The sequence below is a fragment of the Chelonus insularis genome, unplaced genomic scaffold (genome assembly GCF_013357705.1).
Source record: "Chelonus insularis isolate UGA/USDA-ARS -01 unplaced genomic scaffold, ASM1335770v1 contig_133_pilon, whole genome shotgun sequence".
NCBI lineage: Eukaryota > Metazoa > Arthropoda > Insecta > Hymenoptera > Braconidae > Chelonus > Chelonus insularis.
In genome coordinates, this window is record NW_023276374.1 from 433037 (window position 1) to 450622 (window position 17586).

A 17586-nucleotide genomic window follows, 5' to 3' on the forward strand; every position below is an offset into this window, starting at 1 on the left:
TTCTGAAACCATACTATACCTAATTGCGTATACGCCGTGTGTTTATATTTATGTCTTGAATCCTTATAATTTTTATAATTATTGCATTTAAAATTGCAAAAATGGTTTATTTGCACTTTCCCTCGAATCTCACTGAAGAAGAATTGATGCTCCAAACAAAGTACAACAAGTTAAAACGAAAGGCAAGTATTGAAAATAATTATTCCCTTAATGGTTATGTTTTATAAATTCTAAATGTAAACATGAATTTTATAGAATTTGTATTGATTTACATATGAGTATTTATTCATTTTTTTAATTTAGAAAAAAGCTCTGCAAGATCTTAAAACACCAAAACCTGAACCAGAGCGAATGCCTCAAGCTCCCAAACGTCCTACAGAGGCTAGAGATGCTCGAGAAGTTGCTAAGAAACTAATTAAATCTGGAGTAATTACAGCTCCAAAAACACCTAAAAGGCCTGAACAATCATTTAAAAGACCACGAGGATTAGAGAGGAAATTAAATACAACAGAAAAAACTGTATGTTCTTACCAGCCATTTTCAGCGACACAACCAGAAGAAGAAGAAAGCGATACAACTGCAAGACCTAGAGTAAAAGATCTTTATGATTCTTTTGTCAGCGCGCAGTCCAAAGATGATAGAGGAACAGTTTCTGATAAACAAACTACGTTAAAAACTGAATCTAGACCGAGAGCAGGAAACACGATATTCGTATCGGGTTATAAAATATCTGAAGATTTTTTGAAAAAGCATTTTCAGTCGTTTGGAAATATTTTAAATATTTCTATGGAAGCTGAAAAAAAGTAAGTAAATCAATAATATACTTTGTAGAGGAAAAATAATTTTCTTCTATTTTTAGCCGTGGTTTTGTCACCTTTGATAAACCAGAAGCAGCTGAAAGAGCAATAAGTGAGATGGATGGAAGTATGGTGTCCTCAATTCAACTCAAAGTTTCTCTCGCTCGACGACAACCGATAATTGATCCAATAAACGATACTACTTCAAGCTCAATGTGGTCGTCAATAGCAGCAAATTATTCTCAAAAGAGTGCACATAAAGATGGACGAGACATGAAAATTTATGAAGAGGATCTCTTCCAATAGTTTTTAAAGTTAAGAGTACACAATTTACACTTTATTAAAACGTAAGTAACAACAGTTATTTGCAATTACATCATATTTACTTAATAGGCGTAGAAATATATTTCATGTGATTTCATTATTATTATGGTACAAACTGGTATATATCGAAGGTATTAAAAAAGAATTAATTCATATTTTCTTCATTACAACAAAACATCCAAGTCTTTAGCTATAAATATGAAGCTATTTAAAAATTATAAAATACGATTGCATAAAAAGGCTTGTAGCAAAAAATTTCAAATGCAATCGTGTGAATTCTTGTGTTAATATTATCAAAATTATAACTCATAATCGTGGAGGATTAAAGTAATCCCAGTGATGATGATGAGTAATTGTTTTTGGTGCTCCAAAACAGACAATAATGAGCCCGGCAATAATCAATAAAAGAGCACAAATTGCAAGCTCAATCTCTTTGATTTTTGCTTCAGACTCTTCCTGACTGACTCTCGAGACCACATAATTAACAAAATGTCTCATCGCTCGTTTCCCAGCCAATCTTAAAGCTCGAATGAGTTGTTGTGTCATATCGATTATACTTGGCTCATCAGTTATTTGATGCGAATTTCGTTGCAATGATGACAAAGTGAAGAATTGAGATGGAATTTGAGATGCTGAAAATGCGATAAATTGTTGATTCTGAAGAGGAGGTGAAATTGGTCGTGACAATGGTGTAGATGGACGGGATGAAGGCGACGGCGGTCTCTCTGATGATTCTATATCTGATGAATAAGTAATGATAGCACGTTGAGGCTTTATTTCAGTCGTTTCTGAAAACGTATGCATTGCATCCGGCGTATCAGGTGTGACAGAAATTACAGGAGGTAGAGATCTCACTGGCGAAGCTGTTTGCCGTAATCCAGACCGTATTGGAGATCCTGAACGTGACGAGGGTTTAGTATCCGTTTTGTCTTCTCTTTTTATTTCAGAAGATTTTTCTTTTATATTTTCTTTCGATCGTTCAATAACTGGTTCACTTGATAGAATTTTCTGTTGCTCTTGAGATGAAAAACTTTGAGTAGAGAATAATTCTCGACTTTCAGAGGCTTTAGAGGCTGGTTCCAGTTGTAAACGAGTAGACTGGGATGTTTCTTCGGTTGAAACTTTAGAAGATCGTTTTATTTCAGATTTTCCTTCTATTAGAGTTGATTCTGTTGTCGAATCATCAATAATTTTGATGGGTGATTCTGAATATGTATGTGAATCCTGTGCTTGAGATACAAGTTCTAATTGAGTTCTGATTGCTATAAGTTCTTCAAGTAATGATGGAGGAATAATAGGCACGCTTTCTTCTTCTTTTGTACCTGAAAATTCAGTCGCAGATACAACAATTGCATCGATTTCTGATGCAGATATTTTATGAGCTTCAAGATTAGAAACACTCAACTTATCAACTTTAAGATCACCAACCTCAAGACTTGCTATTTTAAGTGTTTCATTCGTTAAAAATGTTGATAATCTTTCTTCAAATTCTTCAATTCCTACAATTCGAGATAATGGCCTCTCTGGCTGTTCTTCTACTTCACGCGATACAGAAGGACTTTTACGTCTTGGTCTTTGAACTTCATCAACATAAATAGCCTGTGTTGGTAATGGTGGTACTTCAGGTATTCTCGTTTCTCGTTCAACAGAAATTCGTGAACCTCGAATGTCAGGTTCAGATCTAGCTGATGTTCGTAAATAAAAGTCTTGAGTTGGACTTGGAATCCTTTCATGGGATATGGCTTGTGGGCTTGAAGACTTAAAATAATGTGGAGTAGGAATTCTCTCTGTAGAAACCATAATTTGAGAACCGGATCTTGAAGGTGTTACCACTAGCTTTGCTTGAGTAATTTCTTCTTCTATTATTAAATCATCGGGTAGAGGATCAGTTTGAGTAGATGCATAAACTTCCATACCTGCAGAAAACTCTTGAGCATTGTCGGTATCTAAATCAGATTTTATGTTGTTAGGTTGGATGGATTTTCGATCTTTACGAGATCTCGGTGGACGGGGTGGAGCTGGCAAAGGTCTTCCTACCATTTTACTCAAAACTTCACCACTTACTAAATTCTTATGATCTTCTTCTTCTTCTTCTTCTTCAGATTCTATTTCAACGTAAGAAGTTACTTCATTATCCTGAGGAATTCTAAATCCATTTTCTACGGGTAAAGATCTTGGCCTCAATGTACTGTAATTTCTTGTTGGTCTTCTTGGGGGACTAGGCCTGGGCGTTGTAGCAAATTTATGATTTTTTCTTTTTCGAGGGGGTGGTGGTCTTGGTGGTTTCTCTCGTTTCTCTATTACTGCATAACCCGAAAAATCTAATTTAGAATTATAGTCTGGAATTTCCTCATCTTCAACATATCCCATATCGGGTATTGACTCAGCTCCTCGAGACGTTCTGTCATCATCTTGAATTATTGATGTCGTTCTAGATCTTGAGAGTCTCTTGGGAGGTATAGGAGCAGATTCAATATAGTCATCATCTACTTTCGGTTTCATTGGGGGTTCAGACTTTGGTCGTGGCATTTCTTTACGTTCCTCTGGAGAATAATGACCATTACACGATTCGACTCCATTCATTCGAATATTTCTATCTTGAAATTTCATTGTTTGGTCTCGTCGTTTTCTTCTCATTGGTACTACTGGTGGTGGTAGTGATTGTATAGGTTCAGGTGATGATTCTTTAATAATTTCTGAGGGTACTAAAGACGAACTTCTCAATGAAGTCTTCGATTTTCTCCGAAGTGGTTTTACAATAACAATGTCATCCAAGGGTTCTTGACGATCTAAGTCTAGAGCAGTTGATTCTGCATGATAAACAATTTTGTGTCTTGACTCGGAAATACTGTCATCATTGTCTTGTAAATTTGGATCATAATCAGACTCTTCACTCCGACGAAAAAGACGTTTTGGTCGAATTGGTGGAGCAGTATCAAAAGATTCTAAAGATTCTTTTCGTTTTCTGAATGATCTAGTTCTTGGTGGTCGTTGAGGAGGCTTTGGTGTAACCATAATTACTTCATGTGCTAAAGCATTGATAGGAGTTCTTAATGCGTCTCGTATTTCACTTGTTAAATACTTTCCAACATGCATATCATCTTGACTAATACCTTTTTGTCTTAAAAAAAATTCATCAGAATCAATTTCCTCGATAACACCACGTCTTCTACGATCACATGAGCTTCCACTTGAGGCTTGTTGCTCTCGATCAGAACGAGCTGACGTATCCTCTTCAAGCTCGCTAGACATGTGCTCTTCATCTTCTATTGGTTCTTCTCCCTCCTCGTCTTCTTCCATATCTTCTTCTTTATTTTCTTCCTTGTCTCGAGTTGTCATATGTTTTTTATAGTCTCGAGAGTCTATCGGTTCAAAAGCAACTCTATACATTTCTCGATCTTTTTCGGAGTCTTCAATTTCTATATCCTGGTCTCCATACAATCTTGGATCAATTTGAGGAAGTTCATAAGAATCTTCTGAATCACCATGAAAAATTTTAGGTTGTCGAGATAAAATATCACGTTGCGTAATTTCATCATTTTTCACATCTTCATCGTAAGGAAGCTCTTCAACTTGAAGGCTTCTTCGACGTTCATCAGATTCTTCCCAAGGTAAAGCCTCTGATTCTTCAAGAGATTCTTGGCCTCGTAAAGAAAGTCGAGGCTTTTCAAAGCCTGGATGTTTCCAGGGCTTTTCTGTTTCAATAGCAGCTGGTCCTTCATCATCATCAGCAAATTTAATATCCGTAAATCGCTGAGTCCATCGACTTCCAAAAGTGGCTCTTGGTTTTTTCGTTCTAGGTAATGTAGCACTTTCTGCAGATGATTGAGCTCGAGAGTCTTTTGGTGAAGATGTTGCATAATCACTGTGGCCTTTAGATTTTTTATCAAAAAGTCGTGGAACTGTTGAAAAATCAAATATATTTTTTCTAGAACCAGCTGTTGATTCATTGGAATATTGACGTTGTTGCTCACTTAGAGACGGTGTTTTCCGTCTACCTGGAAGATTTGGAAATCGAAAACTAGCTCTTGTAGGCATCTTTGGTAAATTTATTTTAGCACGTTCTGGAAGATGAAATTTTGATTTTTGCGGGAAATTGAATTTTGGTCTATCAGGTAAATTAAATTTCGGTCTATCAGGAAATGAAAATTTAGGCCGCTCAGGTAATGAAGCACGAATTCTTTCCATCCTACTTCGTTTGTCAGTAGTTTTTTTTAGTTTCTCTGATGTTCGTGATTTTTCTGATGATTTATCTGATGATCGAGATTTGGATTTTTCGGGTGATTTGTCTTTGGGAGATCTATGTCGATCGATTGGAAAATTAAAGTTGGGTCGTTGGATATTTTTTAAACGAGAACGTAGTTTGCCAGCTTGAGAGCGAATTTTTTGCGGTAAACCCCGTGCTCCGCGACGGAGCGGTAGCTCCTCCATTGCTGATGAGTCCACCTGAAAAACAATACTTTAATTAGTAAAATATAAAATAATAAAAGCATTAAAACATTATGTAGTTCATATCATTGATATAAAATACATGAGTAAATGTTATTAGTGATTTTCGGATTTTTTGATCTAAATTATATGATAATATTTTTGGAGCTGACATTGTTTTATATTTATATAATAATAATATATATTTTCTAATATTATCCCTACCATGGCATCGTCATTTAGTTAGGAGAGTTAAAAGATTAAATTAACAAGTGTAATTGTTTAATACTCATAATATAGTGTCAAGGTAATAATATCCGTATGTTTAATGTTCAAATCTTTGAGTTGGTCTTCAAGTGCAACTAATTATTACTATGGCACGTGCACTCAAGGAATGCGTACAAGAGTACATTCTAAATCACTGGCGTCAAGTTAATTCTAGTGACTTAACGTTCCGCAATAGTTTTTCGTGCTTGAGATCATCGACTAAATAGACTAATGGATGTTAATTGGCAAGAACACTAAATAGCACATAACTAAATAAATATAAATAAGATATAAATAATAAGTATGATTGTTTATGTTCTAAGAGTAGGATGAATTTTTACAGGAGAAAATGAACATTTACCTGACTTGTATTAACTTCGCCATCAGTTCTGGATTCAGTGCAGGGGGTGGCCGCAGTTAGAAATCGCTCTTCAAGTCTGTCCTGGAATTGTTGCGCTGTTTCAACCTCTTCAGAGAGATCACCACTGCCCAACTCTCTGCCTTCCATCGCACTGTCCTCGATTCGACCATCGAGGGGCAAGATAACATCGTCACCATCGAGACGTGGTCCTAGTGTGAATTTGCTTCGTATGTCGATGCTATCATCGCTATCAGCGACGGGTGCTACGTCTGTGTCAATGATCCTGACGACTGGCGCTGAGCCTGTAGTCTTTGGCGATCTTCCTGCACCCACTGGCTCGTACTCGTGCTCACTGTGTATAGAATACATTTTCTAATTGATGTAAATACACTTTGTTTTTATTATAGAGAAGTTTAAAAACGTTTCTAGAATGTTTTAAAAATTATTTTTTACTAGTACACGAATTTTTTTAATCATGGAAAATGTGATCAATTTATAGTGTAATTTAAAATAAAACTTTAAAGATTTCTCAAGGTCTGTATCGTGTACATGGGTTTTTGTAACGCGGAACTGCCAATAGTTTTGGGTTCGTTGAGTCGCGGATCGTTGATTAATCCGAAGAAACAGAAAAGGGGACACTCGGCATGGTAGTCAGCCGCGACTGGACGCGGAAACAGGGGAGAGAGCTGACCGTTACTGTTCTAACTATAGCAACCCGGGCGAACCTTAAATAGCTACGGGTATTAGTTGATGCTGGGACGATGTAACTCAAACTACCCACATAGATACACACACTAATGGTAAGATGATTATTACGAAATCTTCTACGTCATTTCTTTACTCATGATCTTTAAATATATACGAATGACAAGCTCCAGAAGTAAATTATAATCCAAAATATCATCTTGACCTACCCAAAATTTACGAATTATTAATACTGAGAGTGATCAATCTCCTTGGATCTTTTAGCACACTCACCAAATGCCAGATGTAACAGTAGGTTTTTGCTCATTCCTCGATGAAGGCCGGGATAACATCATAGCACGCCTCTCAGGTAATAGAGAGTCACTTTGAAAGTATTGACAAGCACACCGAACTTCTCTACCAAGGCTGGAAGTTGATGAAGCACGGGACGTACGACCTCGCTCGTGGTCCATCGTCCCCACTAAACGGCCACCCCCGTAAGAAATTTCTTCTTTTTTTTTCTTCTTCTTTCTTTTTTCGTCTTTTAAACTGATTAACCCTATTTCCAGACAACTGTTTACCATCCGAAAAATGCCCTCCACCTCCGAAGACTCGGAGAGGAGAGCTCAAGAAGCTACCACCCAGCTCGAAGACTCAACTCCTTGGACCTTATACCACACTCTTCACCGCTTCTACTACCCTGCTCCCACCCTCCTTATTTTTTGGCTTCTATTACCTACTCTTTGGCACTTTGATTCACACCAGCATCCGTGTGTGATTATTTATAGGTAAGTAATCTTGCTCAGGTTCACTTTGCTATACGAATTCAATGCAATGATGCTTTGTTAGTGGAGGTGAGTGCGCTGGCGCATCTCGACGTTCCTGTCTGCATGCAGCATCTTTCTCTTCCTAATTCCTTTTTTTACTCATTCTACCTTTCTCTAACTCGTGCATCGACCGACGCAATTCAACAGCAATTCTTGCGCTAATGCCAGCAGAGCCAACTTTTGATTCGACAGATTCCTGAACTAAGGTCGACGTACCAAGCCATCTCATGATAGTCGCTTATTTCTTAGGCTATTCGCTTAATGTAAAAAGTAAATTAAATCAAGAGATAAAACAGGGTAGAAAGGGGCAACTAAAGAGTGAGAGAATGTTTGAAAGCAGAGTTTTTTTTAAAGGATACCAAAAAGGTAGTTGGATATTAAGGTAATTTCTTCTAGGACTGTTAGCATCGATCGACTGTTTCATTGTATTATTTTCAATTTGAAGTTTTTAATAAATTAGTTTTTCAATAAATACCAAGCGATACTCTTCGAAAAATAGTCATCGTTTTATCCTATTATTCTATCAACGTGTATTCAAGTATAAAAACTTTTTCTTTGAGAGTATCTGAAGAACATGTGGAAGGAAATAAGACAATAAAAGTTGTAACAAGTATAGTAAGAGTGAAAAAAGAAAGATTTAGAGTTTTTTCATACAGATAAACAAGTGCGAGACGCGGTTTAATGAGGTCTCAATGTAACGGTTTTATTGTAATTGTAATTGTCGTAATCGTAGTCGTAATTGTGATAAGTGAACAACGGAGATGTTGTATCGCATTCACGATCCAGCCGAGATGGATGCCAGGGTCAGGCGAGCTCGTTGTCCAAAAAGTGATCACGTGCGTCTATGCACGCTGCAAGATCGAGCACGATGTGGTGTAGGGTTGGATGCTGAAGAACTTCTGCCTCTGGTAAAGGTGGATGGCAGCATGGTCGTTGATGCCGACCACGAAATGAACGATGCAGATGTAGCACTACGTCGCAGAACACATAGCGTACGACGAGTAACCGCAAAAAGTCGTCGCCAAAAAATTGAAGAATGCTGCTTTCTGAAAATAATTAATTTAAATTGAATAATTAGAATTTCTATTATTAAGAAAAGATAAAAAAGAAATTAGTTAGTGATAATTTTAGATCGAGAATGTAGTCTAATAATAATAATGAATTTCTTCATTCATTTTGAATTATTTTTCATTTTTTTTATCAATGGTATTAGTAAAATTTTATTTCTTTAAAATGGAGTCTATTCTATTTTTTGTTTTTCATTTTAATTTGAATTTTAGAAAAGCTGAAGAATGAAACCTTTAAGATCTATAGATTACTATTTTCAATAGACTCAACACTTTTATAGAAATATTTATTATTTTTTTTTTTCATGTTAAAAATATAATCTTCATCATTAGCTATTATTAACGAAACTATTTAATAGTATTTCATCAATTCTTAGAATGATATAATTAAGAAGTTGAACTTTATTTATATTACTCTATCAATAGAAGAATTACCTTGAACTGAAAAAATTTCCAAGTTTCATTGTTTTTAGACAATAATAATTGCTCTATGTACAAAAACTAATTGTGCTTAATTTGAAAAGTTGGGAATAAATTTTTACAGGCCAATAAAAAGTTATCTGCAGAAATAGGTCGACTGAGTGTGTGTTGAAAGAAAGGAGTGAGGAAAAAAATATAGGTAACATAAGAAAGATAGAAGTGAAATGTTGCTCACCACATCTGGAACGAATGACAAGACGGCTTGCCTCGATGAGGAATCGTTCCACGTAGCTTTGGCAGCGTTCCCAATGATGCACGGCAAGGCTACCGATGTTGCATATAAGGCAAAAGGCGGCAAGTGGGGAGTGGAGAAAGAGAGTAAAGAGGCTTCCGCCATGACGCAGGTCCCTGAGGTTTGGCGGTGTCTCCTGAGGTGACATGAGCACCATAAGAGGTTGACCGAAGTATCTCGGTATTTGCTGGAACACGTAGCTATTGTCCGAATCGACGACCACGAAGAGAGGCTTCCTGGTGAAAGGGTAAAGATCGCCTGGATAGAGACAGTGGGGTTCTTTACCACCGCTAGGCCTCTTTCCGTGCTCTGGATCGCGTTTGCTGCTCGTTGACACACCTCCCAAGTCGTAACCCACTTTTTTTGAAATGAAAAGAATAAAGAAACATCCGATGGGAACTTGTGATTCTTTATACTTTTTATTGCTATAGATAGTCTTATTTACTTATGTTAATTACTTATCCTTAAATAACTTGATCGATAATTTATACTTACTCTCTTCTGGATGTTTGACAGTTGAAAAACATCCATCAGCTGATAGATAGAGAAGTAGCGCGCCATTGGCAGGTAGTTCTTTGAATCCACTTGCCAGGAATACCTGAACCTGGCTGTAGGTCGGCTTGTAAAGCAGGTACTTGTGTGGATTATCGCGTCGAGGCATACCATTTTCAGGTGGATAAGGTCCAGGTCTAAATGGTAATCTTCCAGCAGGCGATGCATCGTGTATGTGCGTAGGATCATCGCGTGGCTCTCGCTCAAGGGTTTGTATCATCCTAAACATATCGACCGATAGTTCACTGAATTTAACCTGATCAGCACAATTTCCGACAATGAGAATCTCCTGAAGAGTGAGGCACATGGGTGACGATCGCTCGATCGGCGGTGATGTGAGTGGACCAAGGCGATGAGTTAAGATAACTGGATTTGAGTCGGCATAAAGTACACCAACAGCAGATTCAGCTTTTACAAAACTTTTAATCTCGTCGAGAACTAGGTTCCATTCGACCTGATCCTCAGGTTCATACGTGCTAGCGTAATCAGCTATCTGAGCATCTAATTCTTGAACCAACTCACGCACGAGCTTCATTTTATTTAAAAGTAAACAGACAACGATAAAACGAGCATAATAACGTAGTTTTTTCACCATCAAATCGCTACGATCCTCCTTGGCAGCACGACTGTAATACGCACGGCCTCTTATAGCAGCATAAAAAGAGTATGCTTCATGAAGATAAGATGTTTCACTAGTCCGAAGATAATAGTGATAATATAGTTGACCAATTTTACTTGCTATTTCACCAATTTGCCATCTTTTTAAACCATATTTTGTATCCAGTATTGCCCTGTTAAAAATACATATTGTCATTAATTTACCAGTAATAATATTTGCTTAAGACAATAATATAATTATAAAAGTGAATACCCGGAAAGAGAAAATAGAGGAGGATTATTAACACGTGTGGAATTTGGAGGGAAAGGAATATGACCATTTACATTTTTTTTTCTTCTTATGACTTGGCTTACTTATTGATCCAAAGGTAGATAGGTATTTAGATGGAACTTAAAAAAAGTTTCAATGTATATTTCCTCTTTTTATTAATTTTTTTTTTGTACTGTACTATCATGAAGAAGTTTTTAAAATTTGTCTGTTTGATGAATTAGCGGTAGTTAATGGTTTTCATTATTTCCGTTATGGTGAAATAAAAAGTTAGCAAGTTATGTTTATTGGTGAACATCCAAATCAGTAGGGGATTATTCATTGGATGATAGAATCAGAGCAAGGACGTTTATCTAATCCTTTGGGATATATCCAACAATATTTTGGAGAATTATAAGTGTTCTAAAAAATGTCAAGCGACTATACCATGTACTGCATGCTACGAATATCAATTGCATAAAATAGCTGAGTGAACCAGCATATCACGAACACCAGGGATTCCCTCAAAACGTCTCGTGCATACTCAATTGCATTCCACGAATCATCAGCTCTCCCACCCTTGTTCTCTTTCATTTCATCCCGTCTACTCTCTCTTGTGCAGGCGTCAACCTAACAGAAAAAATAACGAAGAGTCCTCATCGCGTCATGAAACAAAAGCCTCGCAAATCCACGTCAGTCGATCGAACCTCATTCCATTCACTCAGAGGCTACTCGTCAGAACTTGCTGGAGTTAGACAAAGCGCGAGGCGGCTCAAGGGGTGTTGGGGAAAAAGGAAAGACAGAGACACGCGTGTAGCAAGCACAAGGACGGCGCTAGTTTGTAAAAGTAGGGCGTATGTAGTGGTGGCGCGCATAAGGGGGCAGATACGACAGCCAGAGACATGAGGGACAATTGAGAAGGGGAAGGTGGGGCTAAAGTTGCAGGTGAACACATACATGAGTCACGAAATCATATAAAAAAAAAGGACAATTGATTCATAAATGTATGTTATTTCTTTATTAGGGACCATTTATTCTCACCTATGCTGTTGCTGGAACTTCCAGAGCTTAGTGTAGATGTCGAAGGTCCTGCCAAAATAAGCTTGCCACTGCTTATGGCCATACTGGGGTAGGTCACGCAGCCCGTTGAACAGCTGCTTGCTCTTTTCGAGCAGATGACAAAATTCCATAACTACTTTTCTCTCGTGTTCGTCCATGCCAGCCATCATGACCATTTTTTCGTCGTACGTAGGACGGCCGACAGGCTGCTGCTGTCAGCGGTTCGCCACCGCTGCGCGTTGCCTCCTGTAGTCCGTTCCAGCGTCTCGGCCCACCGTGATGCTCCGTGGTCGTCGTTGCTGTCCCGTTTTTTCCACCACTTCTTGAGCTTTGTTCTCGTTATGAGTTTATTTTTGTTGTATCACTAGTATTTTATTCTTCACGTTAATATATCACGAATTTTTAACGTAAAGATTTAATATCACAGCTCACGTCCACTTTGTTTGCTCAACTCCTGTCTGTACTTGGACTTCTCAACGTATGACTGCTTCGGGGATTCGCGGCGATTCATTCTCTCGACGTTTGTCTGACAGTTTTACACTTGCCACACGACTCTAACACCAATCAATAAAGTCCCATGTTGATGAAAAAACCCAGAAGATAGCGCTTAGGGTGTAGGCACCAACGACATCAGTTGGATGCAACCCAGAGTGTTTTGGTAAAGTAGAATTAATCAATAAAGGGTAGTTTGTTGAGGGTGAGTCGGTAGAGAAGTCAAATGCATTGAGGGAAAATCAACATATGTTGATAAAGAAAGCTTTTCCGTTTTATTTTAATCTATATTTCGTGGGATCAATGTTAGATGGACTCAGTGCTTTCTCAAAAGCTCTCGAAGGTGTTTCTTGTTTAAAGACTATCACGATAATATCCTCATGTACAATCAAATGTATTAATATTATTACAAATATTTAGGAAACTAGTAAATTACATCTTTGGAACATTTTGAATATTTATTGAAACCAACTTACAGATAATAATTATCAACAAGGTTGGCAGAGAGTTTGTAATCTTCCACCCATTCCATTTGCTACTTGATAGTCACCAACTATCGAGATTAATTAGCTAGATAAACGACGTAGTTATGTACATGATAAAGAGGGGAAGGGTAGAGAGAGAGATAGATGGAGAGAGAGAGAGCAGATGATGCAGTACATACTTACTCCTCTGTAAAGAATAGCTTGAATGATAGCAAGTGCAAAAGAGGTGTGTTCTCGCCGTCTCGGTATCGACTGTCGCCTCATCTACAAGTCAATCGAGTTTCTCGCGTGTTGTAGGCTCGTGAGTCGTAGCCAGCTGTACCACCCCTTCAACCGAAATGCAATCCACCCTCTGCAAGTGCTTGTATCTAACTGCCTTCGCTCTCGGACAACGTTTGAGTATGCAAGTATAATGTGGCCGAAACGTATGCATATATGAATGCTTATGGAAATCACCAACAGCACGATAGTTTCGACAGAAATAAACTCAAGATAGGATGCGATAGCAAGTATTGAAAGTTCTATTTTCTCTGAATAATTTACTAATTCCATTGCATCCAAGTTCCAGTTTAGAATGAAACATTAATATTTGGTTTTTATAAAATTTTATTCAGGAAGTTATATTGAAATGTGTTAGATTGTTTAGTAATTAGCAACTTGCCTGATAAATATTTTTAAATTCCAATTAGTACTCTTTTGTTCCAAACTTATTGTCCACAGTTAAAATTTATAAGAGCATATTAGACACTAAATTTTATTCATTTATTTGAGCTATATCGAAAGTGAGTCAGCGTAACAAATGCTAAGGGGATCTTGCTGGTCTTTGGTGGCAGTAGAAAAGACCTGATAGTCAACCGTACACACTCCATAACAGGGTGAGCGAGTTGAGCGATCATATCGGCTTGTTAACTGATATTAATAGTAGGGCGCGGTGGTATATGTACTTCGTCCAATACCGCACCCGTGCCCTATGACGAATGAAATGAAGAGAAGTGACGAGGAGGATTGAAGGGACGACGAGAATCGTTCGATGATTTTCTACGCGCCCTAATTGTAACAAATTAAATCACGCGACGTCGATACGTTTACAAAAGGGGATGAATATTTTCGATACTTATCTACTGAATCAATCATGTATTACCTTTAAAAAAATTTATCAGCATAATTGCTAATGGAAGCTATTAAATAGAAAATCAGTGAGTTGTAACTTGCTTTAATGAGCGCATAACCAGAACAATCTGTCTTCTCAGGGAGGGGCTGGGAAAAATAAATACAATAAGGTGTTGAATCTATAAAAAATTCGAGATGTTAGAGGCTTGCCAAGTGTTTCTCAGTTTCCTTTCGTAGAGAAATGTGTCACCCGAATAAATAGACTTGGTTGTGGCACGCGAATAAACTCTCATAACATAGCAGTAACCTGTTGAACGTTTTCTGTTCGTGACAAGCAGTGATTGCATTTGTTGCCCACTTGGCTCGATTTTACCGTTCTTTTTAAACTCGTTCAAATTTATTTGCAAATCAACCCCCGCGAATAGACTACCTATAACGATCTATTTTGCTTCGTAGCAATGTAAATGCCACCAAGCATATTCCTACGTATTTCAGTTAACTTCATTATTATTCAATTGCTGAAATTAAATAAATGATTCAATATTTAACCTACTACAATGATTCAGAACGTTTTGAAAATTTTTTTACGGGAAAAAAGAATCGTTTAGATATCAATTAATTTTTAATTAAACATCTTTTATTATGAAAAGCGATAGGGAATAAGAAGTGAAAATACAAAGTCTTCTTTGAAAAATTTAATAAGTAGTAAAAGTGTTTAGTAATAAAACTCAAAAAATTAAAAAAAAAAAACCAGAATGTTTCCTGCTGGCGATAAGTAGAAGCAGCACAGCAAGAGTCAGACCAAAAGTGTAGAGGGTAGCTGCTAGAGAGAAGGACTTGGAAGAAGGGCTCAGGAAGTTCTAACTCACCCGGCATCAAGCCAACTATCCTACACCCACGATCCCCAAGTCCCTGCCATTAACGTTAACCTCCTGTACACTGAGAGTTTGCATTTTATCGATCTGTCTTACATGATAAAAAAATTCTATAACCTTAAAAAGACAAAAAAATTGTTACAGATACACACAAATGGTGGAACTACGAGAGAAGATTAAATATTCAATATGTAATAGACAACATCTATAAAAAAAATTGAAATTTTATTTCATGTATGGAATAGATACTGTGCACTTCTTTTTGTATGCAGATCAAAGCAAGATATAGTTACTTAAAGGTATATATATCTTTTTTTGATAAAAAAATTTTTATTGCTTTTGTATATATGTTTTTTTAGATTCATTATTATTTGTGTATATTTTAATTCTGTTGAGAAGTTTATGTATAAAATTATTGGCTTTGTTTGGATTTTCTGTGGAGTTGCATGATCCCTAGCTACATTTAATCTATTGTTCGATGGTAATGGAGCGTAAGAAATCGTAAGAGCATCCAGGAATTTTTTTTAGAACAATTCTACATGCAATTCAGGTTTACATTATTTCTCAGCAACCTCGACACTCTTCTTGATGACTTTTTACTTCCGGGTTAGAGTAAATTCATGATTAATTTTTTTTCTTGAGTACAGATTATTGGAATACAACTACTTATACAAACTTTCTCTTTAAAATCTAAAATTCAAGTATAAAATAAAGTAGTTTCCTTTTACTACTTTAATTCTTTTCGCAATCAAACATTATATCTGATAAAAGAAATTCTTATTTACAATGTGAGTTAATTCTTATTCATAAAAATTATTTAGTTCCAGATGGTGTTAAATATTTTCTGAAAATTCAACGACAAATAATGACAAATATAGAAGATAAAATTTTCAATTCGAAACAAAAATTTCTACAAAGATTGAAAGTAAGTAAAAAAGCTGAAATAATTAAAGATCTTGAAATCGTTTAATGTGTTGCTAATTAAATTGGACTTTTTGCCTTACTGTCTTTTTGATCTATTTTCGTACATTCCAACAGGATTCAGAAGTAACAAAATCTACCCCAGTGAGTGATCCCGCCTCTAAGGAGCCTTCAAAACCATGGGAGAAATACGGGGAGGCAAGAGGAATGCTAAACTTTCGAGAGAGGGAAGGAGAACATGTTTCTGGAGCGCAGGCTCCAATACAGCCAATCGGCGGACCGCGACTGATAACGACGCTGCCAAATGTGCGTCCGTCGTCGCGGCCGGTCCACGCGCTAACATCATCATCTCACCCCGATTTTATAGAGAGACTTGAAAGGATCACACCATTACATCCAGGATCGCAACGTCCTTCTGACATCTATCTCAAGACAGAGCTTTTGGAGATTGTCCAGGAGTGAATGGTGACAGTCTCAGTTCTGGTTGGTTTTTTAATAAATTCGTGGCGTGACAGTCATTTTTTTGGTGATTTAATTAACTTGGATTTCAATCAAGATAATATTTTGATCCATTATCAAATGATACAGAGACGTTCAATGGTGTGAAGATAGTGGAGGAAAATTGTTTTTTTTTTAAGGAGAAAGCCTAGTTCTGAGAAGCGGTCTGGATCCGTTACAGCGACACCCCGTACTGACGGTGAGTGTTAAAAAATACTGATGATATGCATAATCTTAAAATTTGAATTATTTATTTTTTTTCTGTCAGAATTACTAAATGTCAGTTTTTATAATACATAAATTCTAATGTCTTTATTTGTTCTATGTATCATCGTATAGCTTCTTTATAGTTACGACTGCGACATAGCAAAGAATTGATCAGAAAAAACGAACAAAGATTGAATTGAGAATCGGTCAAATTGCTCGCACATCCGGTTTTTCATGGGCCAAGGGCTGGGTGAAAATAATTCAGAAAACTTTTATGTATGTGGGCGAGGGTCAAAGTCGGGAAATGGTCAGCTAGCAAGGGGGTTGATTGTGTTTCTCATGCATAAAAAAAATATCATTGTCCCCGGGGGTCAAGTACCGTTGCAATGAACGCGTATGAGTAATGTAAAAAAAATTTTAAGTAACCATGTAGCACGCAAACACGTGTATGCTTAGTCGCTTCTAGCATAGAATTGGTTTTGTATACCGACGGCAATTCTCTCTACTTGTTTTATTTTTCATTTAACTAATTAACTACCAGTATTATAAATAAATACTATAATCAGTAGATAACGTATCCATCTGATTGATGATAATTTTTTTACAACTAGAAAATAGCATATTAATGTTTCAACTTTGAACAGAAACATTTAAATAACAAATAAAAAAGTAGACTTCTAATGGCCAGCACCCAGGCACAGGTTCGAATAAATCTTCCTAATGTTATCTTCTTTCCTGCTCAGTCAGTTAGTTGCTCGCATGTCATTCTCCAACGTATATCGTTATACACGAAGCATATCGTTCGGTGATGTTTACATGTAATGGGTGCACAGTCTAACCTGATGTGTCACACTAACACATGAGCCTATGACTTCTCAGTTCTCTTGTCGTATACGTACGCGTGTGAGCTTAGATGAGGTAGGCAGAGGGGCTTCCGGCGAGCGTTAACAGAGTAACAGAGTGATGTAATGAGGCCCGGAAGCAGGCAATTTGCTGGCCACGACGGCTGTAGTTGCGCGAGACAACCTGCCTGCTTCTACCTTCTTCTTCCAGTC

General features: G+C 37.1%; 4 protein-coding genes across 5 annotated transcripts in view; 2 read left to right on the forward strand and 2 right to left on the reverse strand.

Moving 5' to 3' along the window:
* The first annotated feature begins 21 nt into the window (after positions 1–21).
* On the forward strand, positions 22–6600 carry Nelf-E (negative elongation factor E). Its single transcript, XM_035095307.1, has 4 exons — positions 22–182; positions 304–803; positions 860–1144; positions 6160–6600. The coding sequence occupies exons 1-3, from the start codon at positions 102–104 to the stop codon at positions 1101–1103; spliced, it is 825 nt and encodes a 274-aa protein (XP_034951198.1). The 5' UTR covers positions 22–101; the 3' UTR covers positions 1104–1144; positions 6160–6600.
* LOC118074234 (titin) lies at positions 1162–7481 on the reverse strand. Its single transcript, XM_035095302.1, has 3 exons — positions 7156–7481; positions 6178–6529; positions 1162–5567 (listed from the first exon to the last, which is right to left on the reverse strand). Exons 1-3 carry the CDS (start codon positions 7443–7445, stop codon positions 1428–1430), a joined length of 4782 nt encoding a protein of 1593 aa, XP_034951193.1. The 5' UTR covers positions 7446–7481; the 3' UTR covers positions 1162–1427.
* Positions 7374–12476, reverse strand: LOC118074235 (protein SCAI). Its single transcript, XM_035095303.1, has 4 exons — positions 11926–12476; positions 9963–10810; positions 9411–9824; positions 7374–8734 (listed from the first exon to the last, which is right to left on the reverse strand). The coding sequence occupies exons 1-4, from the start codon at positions 12117–12119 to the stop codon at positions 8493–8495; spliced, it is 1698 nt and encodes a 565-aa protein (XP_034951194.1). The 5' UTR covers positions 12120–12476; the 3' UTR covers positions 7374–8492.
* Ets65A (DNA-binding protein D-ETS-3) overlaps positions 7526–17586 on the forward strand; it is a 34854-nt gene continuing 24793 nt past the window's right edge. For both annotated transcript variants that reach the window (XM_035095305.1, XM_035095306.1), the window contains exons 1-5: positions 7526–7649; positions 15050–15204; positions 15727–15830; positions 15944–16309; positions 16415–16523. The gene's annotated coding sequence lies outside the window, so the exon portion shown is untranslated. The remainder of the gene's footprint in view (positions 7650–15049; positions 15205–15726; positions 15831–15943; positions 16310–16414; positions 16524–17586) is intronic.

What these genes read in the sequence shown, in the direction of transcription:
- Nelf-E (XM_035095307.1), top strand. Translation starts at nt 102, where the DNA reads ATGGTTTATTTGCACTTTCCCTCGAATCTCACTGAAGAAGAATTGATG. An exon ending in ACAACAAGTTAAAACGAAAG is followed by an intron (nt 183 to 303) that starts GCAAGTATTGAA and finishes TTTTTAATTTAG; the next exon opens with AAAAAAGCTCTGCAAGATCT. An exon ending in TCTATGGAAGCTGAAAAAAA is followed by an intron (nt 804 to 859) that starts GTAAGTAAATCA and finishes TTCTATTTTTAG; the next exon opens with CCGTGGTTTTGTCACCTTTG.
- LOC118074234 (XM_035095302.1), bottom strand. Translation starts at nt 7,445, where the DNA reads ATGGTAAACAGTTGTCTGGAAATAGGGTTAATCAGTTTAAAAGACGAA. An exon ending in ACTGTTACATCTGGCATTTG is followed by an intron (nt 6,530 to 7,155) that starts GTGAGTGTGCTA and finishes TTCTATACACAG; the next exon opens with TGAGCACGAGTACGAGCCAG. An exon ending in GCGAAGTTAATACAAGTCAG is followed by an intron (nt 5,568 to 6,177) that starts GTAAATGTTCAT and finishes ATTGTTTTTCAG; the next exon opens with GTGGACTCATCAGCAATGGA.
- LOC118074235 (XM_035095303.1), bottom strand. Translation starts at nt 12,119, where the DNA reads ATGGTCATGATGGCTGGCATGGACGAACACGAGAGAAAAGTAGTTATG. An exon ending in AAGTTCCAGCAACAGCATAG is followed by an intron (nt 10,811 to 11,925) that starts GTGAGAATAAAT and finishes TATTTTTAACAG; the next exon opens with GGCAATACTGGATACAAAAT. An exon ending in TGTCAAACATCCAGAAGAGA is followed by an intron (nt 9,825 to 9,962) that starts GTAAGTATAAAT and finishes TTTCAAAAAAAG; the next exon opens with TGGGTTACGACTTGGGAGGT.